General features: G+C 42.0%; 1 protein-coding gene across 2 annotated transcripts in view; it reads left to right on the plus strand.

The window, feature by feature from the left end:
• The window catches only part of CUL4A (cullin 4A), a 73,567-nt gene that overhangs the window by 16,010 nt on the left and 44,905 nt on the right, over nt 1-12,652 (plus strand). For both annotated transcript variants that reach the window (XM_044288384.1, XM_044288385.1), the window contains exons 4-7: nt 1,120-1,223; nt 1,470-1,539; nt 3,846-3,919; nt 6,272-6,434. In XM_044288384.1, coding sequence (XP_044144319.1) covers nt 1,120-1,223; nt 1,470-1,539; nt 3,846-3,919; nt 6,272-6,434 — 411 coding nt within the window. The remainder of the gene's footprint in view (nt 1-1,119; nt 1,224-1,469; nt 1,540-3,845; nt 3,920-6,271; nt 6,435-12,652) is intronic.

A 12,652-nucleotide genomic window follows, 5' to 3' on the forward strand; every position in this document is an offset into this window, starting at 1 on the left:
AAGTCACTGAGCTGACTTGGCGCAGGTGCGAGAATACACGGCTAGACCGGAGGTCTCACCCTGTCATTCGGGGAGAGTGTGCAGAGCACGGGGCGTGACCAAAGCGGGGCTCAATATGACTAGCACTACAAGGCAGAATACCTGGTTTAATAGGGTATTATGCTGACAGATTTTCTTTGCCTATATGGTGCAGGATAGGCCATTATTAAAGAATAAGATAGTGGCTGTTGTGTATGCCTGTTTTATTTGTCCCCAGTCAGCTCTTACATGCAGGAAGCAGGGAGACCACTGTGAAGCTATATCTCATAGAACTACATTGGAGAGTTGGCAAACACCAATAGTACAGGCAGGCAGTGTGAGTCAGGAGGTTTATGTAACTGCGGCTAATCACTGTATACACTCACCTGCCATATGTACCGTACTTTAGATAGTGAAGACATTATATCTTCAACACAATTCGTGGGGGGGGCCTTAGAGCTGCCAGGGGGGATTTGATTGGTGATGATGTCATCCTGTAGTTCACAGGAAGTCAGCCACATGGGAGAGACAGAGTTCCTGTTGACACCTTAGAGCAGTGATGGTGAACCTTTTAGATACCGAGTGCCCAAACTGCAGCCCAAAACCCACTTATGTATTGCAAAGTGCCAACACAGCAATTAAACCTGAATACCAATATAATATATCTTCCATGTACTTTATCTATTTAGCTATAATAGCCTGCCTACATTCAGTGTGCTGCCTGTGCCGTTCATAGTGTGCCCTACACTGAATGGCAGGAAAATACTTTTTTCAGGGTGCGGGTGCCCACAGAGAGGGCTCTGAGTGCCGCCTCTGGCACCCGTGCCATAGGTTCGCCACCACTGCCTTAGAGCAAGCTCTGGGCTGCTTTTCAGACTTGAGATCACATGACCAGGTTCCCGTAATGAGAAGGTTCAAAATCGACAGAGTTAGGTTGTAAAAAAAAAAAAACTGCTAGAATATTGGTGCAATATATTAAAAAAAAAATAATAATGAGTCTTTCTTTTAAGTTGTGTTGTGTGTTTTTTTTTATGTTCAGTTTATAACTGTGGATGTGAAGTCTGTCTCTGGAGAATTAATTCTGTATGTTTCCTTTCCTAGGCTGTGGAAAACCTATGCTCCTATAAAGTTTCACACACACTATATAAACAGCTCCGCCAAGTATGTGAGGAACACATGAAGTCTCAGATCGACCAGTTCAGAGAATATCCTTTTACCTGTTGCGTACATATGTAATATGCTTATAGAGATGGTGCATTTCTTGTATAGCTTTCCCCATCCATATACACTGGTTTATTGTTCTTGTTCTAGGTCAAAATGAATGATGCCATTATGCATTCTGCTGCTTCTTGCTGTATTTTCTACAGCTCGGAAAGCTTGTTAAAATAGTGTGTACTCCCTGAATTATCAGATCTTTTCACTGCATTTCCTTAACTTGTCTGATCGTGTACAGAATCTCTTGACAGCTTTCTGTTTTTAAAGAAGGTGAACTTGTGTTGGAAAGATCACTGTAGGCAAATGGTAGGTTTACCGCGCTGTCCACACTGTATTACATTATATTTCAGTAGAGCATTTCTACTGAATATCATTGAAAACCATCAACAAGCTCATTGATTGACTCGGATTAAAATGTACCATATTAACATTGAGTCAGCAAGGATTACTTGGAGCTGTGAGCCCTGACCACATGGAGTTAGTTCAGTCATAGTGTATCTGTTCACCTTAAAGGGGTTGCCCATGAAGGTGATATTTGTTATTTTTATAAAAAATAAATAACAATGGCTCAAAAATTTCAGAAGTATTGCCACAGTAATTCAGCGCCACTGTTCTGACGCTGCTCCAGTCCACAGCTGAACACACAGGAAATTCCTATGCAGCCAATCAGTGGCGGAGGCGGGTCACCACTTCAACAAGAGATTGGCTGAGAGGTCATTTCCAGCTGGATCTAGGAAGTAGTGAGCAGTGTCTAAACAGCAGCAGTGGGGGATCATATGTAACCATTCTGTTCCCTTAAAAAATAATCCCAAATGAGATCCTCAACGTTAATCGGACCTCAGTTCAGATCCCAAATGTTAATAAGGCCCCAATCAGACCTCAGATTAGGCCCCCAATGTTAATAAAGGTCCCTATTCAGACCTCAGATCAGATCCCCAATCAGACCGTAGATCAGATGCCCAGCTGTTATAAGACCCCTCAGACCTTTATGTAAATAAGCCCCCATGTGAAGCAGACCTCAGATCAGACGTCCTTGTAAATAAACCCCCGTGTGAAGCAGACCTCAGATCAGACCTCCTTGTAAATAAGCCCACATGTGAAGCAGACCTCAGATCAGACCTCCTTGTAAATAAGCCCACGTGTGAAGCAGACCTCAGATTAGACCTCCTTGTAAATAAGCCCCCATGTGAAGCAGACCTCAGATCAGACCTCCTTGTAAATAAACCCCCGTGTGAAGCAGACCTCAGATCAGACCTCCTTGTAAATAAGGCCCCATGTGAAGCAGACCTCAGATCAGAGGGAAAAAAAAAACTAAATTACCATTATCCTGCTCTGGACGCCACTGGTCCTGGTCTTCGTCTGGCGTGCTATGCTTTGACCCGACGATGGACAGGGTAAGGTCACAGAATGCTGACGTCCTAATGCTGTGCGCAGTCACAGCACAGCCAGCAGCAGAGGAAGACCAGGAAACAGTGAGTACAGAGCCTGGGGAGCGCTAGATTCACCCCTTCTCGGTCGTCCTGTGCTAATAACGCTTCCATAATGAAAGCGCTTGTTAGTGTTTGCCCCATAAGATGCATTGACATTTTCCCCCCACTTTGGGGGGGGGGGGGGGGGGGGGGTACGTCTTATAATTATACCGTAATACTTGAAAAGAAAAAAAGACAAGGATGACAGCAAAAGTAGACAAGTAAAACAATAGTAATGTACTCACAGCTTTTAGTAGATCACAATTCTCTTCACTCATGTTTTTTGTAACCCCTCCTCTAGACCTCTAAAAACTTTCAATAGCACCATAATGTATAGATAAATGGTGTCTTAATCATGATGTATAGAAACAGAGCGCTTCTTTCTTTTCGGTGTCTTAAATTGAAAGCTCATTTAGTCCACAAAAGGGTTCTCGAGGAATAAGGACATTTTAGTAAGCACCAGCAGCCTGCCTCCCTGAGCTGAGGATTCATACTTATCTGCTTTCCACCTTTCCAGTCCTCTGCGCTGCCTCCGCTGTGTCCATGTTCTGGTGCAGCATGGTCACGGTCACATGCTCTTCTGCAGCCATTAACTGGCTTTAGCGGTGATATGCTGCTTGTGGACACGTCGCCGCTAAAGCCTGTCGTTGGCTTCAGAGGAGCATGTGACCAAGCCCATGCTTGCTATATGGTTTGTATTCAGTAAGAGTTGTCAATCTTTCTTTGAGTCCTGAAAACTGCCTTAGTCCATGTTCAGATATGGGAGATTTAGTGCAGATTTTCAGTGTGGATTCTACCCCAAAAATCACATTACAGTGCAATACATGTAAACTGATCTAAATTTTGTGCCAAAATCTTATACAAAGAAATACTAAATCAAGTCGTGGATCAGCCTCTCCTCCTCCATACTATGCGCTTATCGGCTATGATAACATAGAAAACCGCACATTATGGGCAGCACACTAGGCTTCCTTTAATGATCTCATTTGTTAGAGGCAAGTTATCTCGTAGATTGTCACTTCTTTTGGTGGCTTGAAATATAAAACTTATTTTTTGGGTTTGTCCCTCAGGTAGTCCATAGCTTGTAGAATGTAGTCTGTATATTAAGAGTTGAAAAAGTCTGTTCTGTCTTCATTTCTTTAGATTATGATTCGAAGCATTTTCCTATTTCTGGACCGGACCTATGTCTTGCAGAACTCGATGCTTCCTTCTATATGGTAAGTGTTCTGGTAATGCACACTCTTTCCTTCACATACAGGACTACAGTGCAGTTCTTGTCGGAATCTGCTGCAGTGGTATAATTATGACAACCTATCCTCAGGAGAGATCATCAATATCAGATGACTCCCAGCACCCTGCCGATCAGCTGTTTGAAGAGGCCGCTTTGCTCATCTGTTTAACCGCATGCCGTCTGACTGGTAGCGGGACCGCAGTGTAGCTACAACTGCTCATCCCATTCAAGCAAATGAATACCCATTGCTACAAGTCACGTGGCGTGCAGTTAAATAGTGAAGAGATAGCAGCGCTCGCACAAATACTAAGGCCTCTTCAAACAGCTGATTGGCGAGGGTGAAAAAAGTCAGACCCCAGCCGATTAATGTTGATCGAGCACCAAAGTGCTCAGGTGCTCGAGTAGAATTCCTTGGGATGTTCGGGTGTTCTACTGAGCACAATGGAATTCAATGGGAGACCCTGAGCATTAAACCAGGCACCCCCTGCTCTGAAGAGGGGAGGGTTTCTGGTTCACAGGAAAAGGTCAGAAATTGATGGAAACACCACTGAAATGGCTCGGGAACAGCATGGGGAGGATGTCTGGATGCATCTTGGACTTTCAGGTCACTGCTGGGAACAATGTTGTCCGAGGAGTATGCCACTTTTACGGACTGACAATAATACGCACAAAACCGAAGATAAAATTGATTTTAGATGAAAAATTGTTAGGAAACATTCTTTCCTGTATATTTACTTGTATATAAAGTGCAAGTGCTGCCAAAAATTACAAGGAAGAGGCACTCCGATACAACCTGTATATCACATAAAGGAGGGCCTCATTCACATAGGACTCCTACACTTATAAAGCCTATGCACTAAGTGAAAGGGCTGCCAAAAATTACAAGGAACCGGGACTCCAATACACCCTTTGTTACACATAAAGGAGGCATCATACACAGCCTTGAAAAATTATGATTAATGGCCTGCTGGTGACCCTCTAAAACATTAGGAGCCAGGCCTGCTGATCTGACCATCTAAAACATTAGTGTGAGTGTCTGCTGCTGAGCTGACTATAAAACATTATGGGCGAGGGCCTGCTACTGAGCTGACCATGGTGGGAGGAAGGAGGATCAGGGCGAGGATTCTGTTGACCAAACTCTTGGCTACTGAGACTGGACTTTGTGGAAGACAGGGTGGTGCTTAACCAATTGGAAGCATTATCTGCTGCAATCCAACCGACCACCTGGTCGCACTGATGTGACGTCGAGAGTGGTGTCCTGCGCTGCCCTGCAAACTGGGGCATGAAGCTAGGTATCGTGGATGAGTGTGTTTCTCTGGCGGCAGGCACAGTTTCACCGCGCCCAGGGCCACGGCCTCTGCATGCACCATCAGCAGCACAGCCACTTCCCCGTCACTTACTGCTTACCTTCCGCATATTAAATGGTATATTTACTTGCAAGTATGTCACATGTACAGTAGCGCAGGTTTTGTAAGTGTATGCACAAATAAACTGAATGTCACTGATATTTAGGATGCACAAACGTTATACAGGAAATGTAGCGCAGGTAATGTCGCGGTGGTAATGCAGCGGCAAAACAATTGCACGCAACAATAGTCCTTAAAAGGACTTTTGAGTCTCTACAATAGCCGCAATTTAGCGCAGGTTGAGCTAAAAATATAGATTGCTGCCACACACAACAATAGTCCTAAAAGGACTTTTGGGTCTCTGACAAGTTTTTCTACTGAAAAAAGGAAAATTTCACTCCCTACACTATCTTTCTCTTCTACAGCACAGCTCTCTCTGACTAACACTGAGCCGAACCACCTGTAACGCGTTCCGGCCAGCCAATCACTGTAATGCCAGTAACCAACATGGCATTACAGTGAGTGACAGCACTTAACTGCACGTTTAGTGGCTACGTAGCAGCCAACAAACATGCTGGAGGAGACTCGAGCACACACGGTATTCGGCCGAACACCGTGATGTGCCGAGCATCGCAATGCTCTAGCCAAACTGGCGTTCGGCCGAGCATGCTCGATCAACACTACTACCAATCTGATGATGACCTATACTTAGATTTAATTTAAGATATAACCCAGTGTCCAGCATCACCATAAGGTCAGTAAAAAATGTTAGGTCCATAATGGATCGGTGTTCAGTACCTGATGGGATATGTCCAGTCCCAGTTTGATTATGTAGGAGTAGAAGGTACAAGCTAGTAATGGCTAAAAGAAAATAGTTGTACTTGCACACGATTTACTAGATTTTTACATTTTTTATTGTTTTCCTCTATACAGTATGGCTTGTATGTGTAGATGGTTACAGCCTTGCCTTTTTGTTCCTTCTTGCACTGTAGGGATATGGGTTTGGAGCTATTCCGTTGTCATGTTGTGAGTGATAAGTTAGTTCAGGCAAAAACTATAGATGGCATCCTGCTTCTGATTGAGAAAGAGCGGTCTGGAGAGGCTGTGGACCGAAGCCTGCTGAGAAGTTTACTTGGTATGCTTTCCGACTTGCAAGTAAGTGTCTTAAATTATGGAAACAGTTTGTGTATGAGGGTATTTAAAATTGTATAAAGTTGATCACTAATGAAAACTATATTGAAGTAACTATTTATATAGCTAAAACCTTGTTTTTGGTAATAAAAAACAAACAAACATGAAAATGAACATTTTTACTTTAGTCCTAGCCTAATTCCACACATGGCATTATTTTGGTCAGTTTTGTGCATCAGTAGTTGTAAGCTAAAACCAGGGGTGGATCCACACCACAGACGTACTTTTTCTATCTTTATTTCCCACTCCTGATTTTGGCTTACAAATACTGATGTAAAATAGTGACCAAAATACACAAGTTTGATAGTGGCCAAAAGGTCTCTTCAGTCTCACCAGAGGCAAAGATGTTGTACCTAGGTTCATGCTAAATGCTGCCGTTTGATGTGTGATGCTCAAGTTTGTCAAATTTGGCAAGCAGTGGCTTTAGTGACATATTTTATATAATCACATGAATGTCAGCATCTTATATATCGTGGAAGAAACTCCATGAAAGAGATCTGAGTTTTAGATTTAGTTCAAACTTTGTTTTAAGGTACGGTTTATATCTGCACCAAATTCACAGTTAAAAACTACCAGAGAATTGCATGTTAGCACTTGTACTTAGGTGTAGCATGGCTTCTGTGGAAAATTAGAGTCCTCATTTGAACCGTTATGGTTTTCCCTAAGTAAATTGGAACTATGCAGCACAACAAATAAGCATGCCATCTTTACACACTTACACACACACTACTCACGAAAAGTTCAAGATATTTGGCTTGTGGGTGAAATTTCAGGATGAACCTAAAATGTACTCTAACCTTTACAGGTGAACTTAAAGGGGTTGTCCGAGTTATATCTATACATGTTACTTTGTCTTATAACAGTATATAAAAAAAATGATTTATTTAATTTATTCTGCATTATTTGTGAACTGCCGATGCGGGTCACGTGACCCCTGACGTCATCCACAAGGCTCCGGCGGTGACGTCTCACGTACAGGCTTCTCCCTGCCTTAGGGCGTGGCCGGGCCCTGTACACGAAACGTCAGAGCCTTGTGTCTCCGCCCCCTCTCTCTCCTCTAGCTTCCGCGGCTCCTGTAAGGTATCGCGCATGCGAGATCCTTATCAGTGTCGGCAGCGGGGCAAAGAGAATCAATGGTGTGCCCGCTCCCTCCCTGTGATTCACTTCAGTATCTTTCTCCTTATTCATGCAAAGCAGTGCCAGGGTCGGTAAGTGTGTGCCCAGATTATTGGGTGGCCTGAACCTATACCATGCTGAAGTCATGTTCAGTGACCCCGAAAAAAATAAAAATGAACATCTCCTACAAATAAAATGGCAAAATTGTGTTTCTGTTTTCCACCCCACAAAAACTTTTTAAAAAGTGTTTCAGTACACTGGCCCATATTTATTTATTAATAGCTTAGATATAAATATAGCTAGGGTACTTTCACACTAGCGTTTTTATTTTCCGGCACGGAGTTCCGTCACAGGGGCTCTATACCGGAAAAGAACTATATTCCCATGTATTCTGAATAGAGAGTAATACATTCAGTTTGCATCAGGATATCTTCAGTTCAGTCGTTTTGACTGATCAGGCAAAAGATAAAACCGTAGCATGCTATGGTTTTATTTCCGGCGAAAAAAACTGAAGACATGCCTGAATGCCGGATCCAGCATTTTTCTCATAGGAATATATTAGTGCCGGATCCGGCATTCAAAATACCGGAATGCCAGAAACATCCTTCCCGCCTGCAAATGCGCAGACTGGTAAAAATGTGAAAAAAGATACAAGACTGTCCGCATGACAAGCGGAGAGACGGGTCCGTCCTTGCAAAACATTTGTGAGAGGCATCCGCATCCGGATCAGTCTCACAAATGCTTTCAGTCAGCGGCAGATGGACGGATCCAGCGCCCAGTTCCGACGACGGAACTGCCCGCCAGATCACACCCCTAAGTGAAAATGACCAAATTGTGGGCCACCATTATTTTCCAGCACTGCCTTAACTCTTTTGGTAATGCAGTTCACTATATCTTCACAAGTTGCCACTGGAATCCTCTTCCACTCCTCCATGACATCATGGAGCTGGCGGATTTTAGAGACCTTGCGCTCCTCTACTTTCTGTTTGAGGATGCCCCACAGATACTCATAGGGTTTTAGGTCTAGAGACATGCTGGGCCAGTCCAGCACCTTTACCCTCAGTTTCTTTAGCAAGGCAGTGGTCACCTTCGAGGTGTGTTTGGGGTCTTTATCATGTTGGAATACTGCCCTGCGACCCAGTTTCCGAAGGGAGGGACCATACTCTGCTTCAGTATGTCACAGTACATGTTGGCATTTATGGTTTCCTCAATGAACTGTACAGCCAGATTTCAAGTGACCTCAGCACATGTCGACATTTTCTAATTTAGCAAACTAACAAGTGGTCCATCTGGACCTATTAACGTCTTTTTATCATGTGTCTTTAATTGTAATTAAAACTTTACTTTTATTAGTGTGCCTTTAAAATCCTATACTATTACACATTATTATACTATACCTATTGCTTTTAGTTCCTATACTAGCTGTACATTAACTCCTATTAGAGGCTCCCTGTCTACCACTGAGCCTAAAATCTTAATCGCTCATACATCTTGCATCCCAGGGATTTATAACACGTTCCTGCAGTATGGCCCTGGGACAGAAGATTCATGCTTTCCTGCTCCTGCCATCCGCTGTCTCCATCTTCTGGTTCCACGTGCTGTCCACATCAGTTACTCCGTTACGCAAAATGCAGAACGCACGTTGCTGGTATCCGTGTTTTGCGGACCGCAAAACACAGCACGGTCGTGTGCATGGGGCCCTACTAGTGGGAATCACATTTATTGGTTAACCCTTTAATGACCAGACCTGAAAAGGCTTAATGGCCAGCCACAGTTTTGTGATTTAGCGCACGTGGTTCAGACACTTGTAACTTTTTTATTTGTTGGACTACCAAAATAAATTTTGCACATTTTTATTACATGACACAGGGATTTTTAATATATTTTTTCAGTTTTATTAGGGGGAAACTTAAAAAAAAAAAAATTTTAAGTCTTTTTTATTTAAACTATAGCTCATTGTTTAAAACTATATGCAAATTGTTATAATTAGTTCCCTATATGTGTTGGATCGTTTTATTATATAATATGTATAGTTTCACATGAATGAGGTGATAATTGTAATTATAGTTATTTTTTTAACTTAAATATAGTTCTACAGAAAGACCTTTGGGGGACACTGACTTTTTATTTATTTGTATAATCACTTTATTGTTTATTTTTTAAAATTTTTTGCCACATGTCCCCCAAGAGGTCATAAAGACCGTTGGGGACAGTATACAATTTTATTTTGTACTTTCATTTTGATTGTTTTCTTTTACTTATTTATTTCTTTATTTTTTTTTTTATAAAATTTTCTTTTGTCTTTTAAAAAAAATATATTTTTGAAGCACTGTATGTCCCCCCCAAGAGGTCCTTAAAAAAACCTCTGGGGGACACTGACTCTTTTTTTCTTCTTTTTTTTATTTATTATTTTTCACTTTTTTTTTTTTACTTTTTTTTTATAATTTTTTTTTTTCATTTTAAACTTTTTACATATATATTTGCCAAATAACTTGTCCCCAAAAAGGTCCATAAAAGACCTCTGGGGACACAGCCTTTTTTTTTTTTTAAACACTATTTCCATTGTCACTGGAGCATACAAAGGGAGCCCCAGTTACAGGGAAAACCAGCCTGCTGAGGCTTTGTACAGGGCAGAGCTCATCAGGCTCTGCACTCCTCTGTACCGGACTATCGCCGGGTCTAAACTGCTCAGCGCACTGCTCATCTATCTGAGGAGAAGGCAGAAGTGCGGATAAACCTCTTCTGCCTTCTCCTTGGCTCCCCCACCGTCACTGACTGCCAGAGACGGGGGCCGCAAACCAGGGCTCTGGGGGCTGTATGTGGCACGCGGGTTGTGCACCCCTGCCTTAGACTTTTTCCAGGACGTGGGTGCCCACAGAGAGGGCTCTGAGTGCCACCTCTGGCACCTGTGCCATAGGTTCGCCACCACTGGCCTAGGCCATCGGTTCACCATGTTCAACTCCAGTGACCAGTGTGAGAGCGATAACACCAAATATAACACACCTACTCCCCATTCACACTTGAGGCCTTGTAACACTAACAAGTCACATGACACTGGGGATAGAAAATGGCTACTTGGGTATAATTTGGCCATTTTCATTAATGACAGTGTGAGTTATTTTGAGGGCACACCAAATTTACTCTGTAATACAAGCTGTACACTGACTACTTTGTATCAAAGTGTCAGATCTTCAGTGTTGTCCAATGAAAATATATAATAAATTATTTACTAAAATGTGAGGGGTATATTCACTTTTGTGAGATACTGTACATGTACCAGAACAATAAAATTAAGTCGCAGCTCCAAAGGTGCAGCTCAATCTGGCACAGACAGGGGGCAGTACAGGACATGTAGTACTACAGAGGAGCTACTAGGTAACCAGCACAGGTGTTTTACCAGTGAATGTGTATATGTGTGTGTGTGTGTGTGTGTGTGTGTGTATATATATGTATTTGTTTGCTATATATATATATATATATATATATATATATATATAATGTTTAGTGTAAGCCACACTAAAGAGTGCTTGAAAACCACAGCATTGTCTATCCTTAGTCTTAACCCCTTAAGGACTTAGGACGTACCGATACGCCATGTTTGCCGAGTCCTTAAGGACCCAGGGCGTACCGGTACGTCCTAAGTTTAAAATTACATTGCGGCGCGGCGGGGGTTAATAAATCATTCAGCGGGCATCCTGTCACAACGCCGGGGAGGAGCCATGCGGCTGTAGGGGGGACCCGATGGCATGGAAGGCAGTGCAATGCCTTCCTTAGGCATCTGCGCTGCCTTCCGGTGACGAGCCTGTGAGATCCAGCCCCGTGGATCTCACAGGCCGGAAGCTGTATGAGTAATACACACTGTATTACTCAGTCAGCCAATGCATTCCAATACTTCTGTATTGGAATGCATTGTAAAAGGGATTAGACCCCCAAAAGTTAAAGTCCCAAAGTGGGACAAAAAAAAAAAGTAAAAAAATACATAAAATAAATAAATAAAGTTTTCCCCCAAAAAAATGTAGTTTCAAGTAAAAATAAACAAAAACGTCATTTTCCCCAAATAAAGAAAAAAAAAAGGTAAAAAATAGGGGGTATATATTAGGTATTGCCGCGTCCGTATCGACCAGCTCTATAAACATATCACATGACCTAACCCCTCAGATGAACACTGTAAAAAATTTAAGCCCCTACCTAAGATAATCGCCCAAAAACTGAATTTTTTTTTTCTCTCGGACTATGGAAACACTAAAACATGATTTATTTCTTTTGTGCTTCAAAAATGAAATCATTGTGTAAAAATTACATAAATAAAAAAAGTATGCATATTAGGTATCGCAGCGTCCGTAATAACTTGCTCTATAAAAATATCACATGACCTAACCCCTCAGGTGAATACCGTAAAAAAAAAAAGGTGTAAAAAAAAAAATCTATTTTTTGCCACCTTACATCACAAAAAGTGTAATAGCAAGCGATCAAAAAGTCACACGCACCCCAAAATAGTGCCAATAAAACCATCTCGTCCCGCAAAAATCATACCCTACCCAAGGTAATCGCCCAAAAACTGAAAAAAATTATGGCTCTCAGACTATGGAAACACTAAAACATAATTTTTTTTGTTTCAAAAAAGAAATCATTGTGTAAAACTTACATAATAAAAAAAAAAAAAGTATACATAGTAGGTATCGCCGCATCAGTGACAACCTGGTCTATAAAAATATCACATGATCTAACCTGTCAGATGAATGTTGTAAATAACAAAAAATAAAAACAGTGCCAAAACAGCTATTTCTTGTTACCTTGCCTCACAAAAAGTGTAATATAGAGCAACCAAAAATCATATGTACCCTAAACTAGTACCAACAATACTGCGCATCAGGGGGGCTTCAAATCGGACATGGTGTAAAAAAAAACAGTCCAGCAAAATCTGCCTTCCAAAAACCGTATGGCATTCCTTTCCTTCTGCGCCCTGCTGTGTGCCCGTACAGCAGTTTACGACCACATATGGGGTGTTTCTGTAAACTACAGAATCAGGGCCATAAATATTGAGTTTGGTTTGGCTGTTAACCCTT

This window comes from Bufo gargarizans, chromosome 3 (genome assembly GCF_014858855.1).
Source record: "Bufo gargarizans isolate SCDJY-AF-19 chromosome 3, ASM1485885v1, whole genome shotgun sequence".
Lineage (NCBI taxonomy): Eukaryota > Metazoa > Chordata > Amphibia > Anura > Bufonidae > Bufo > Bufo gargarizans.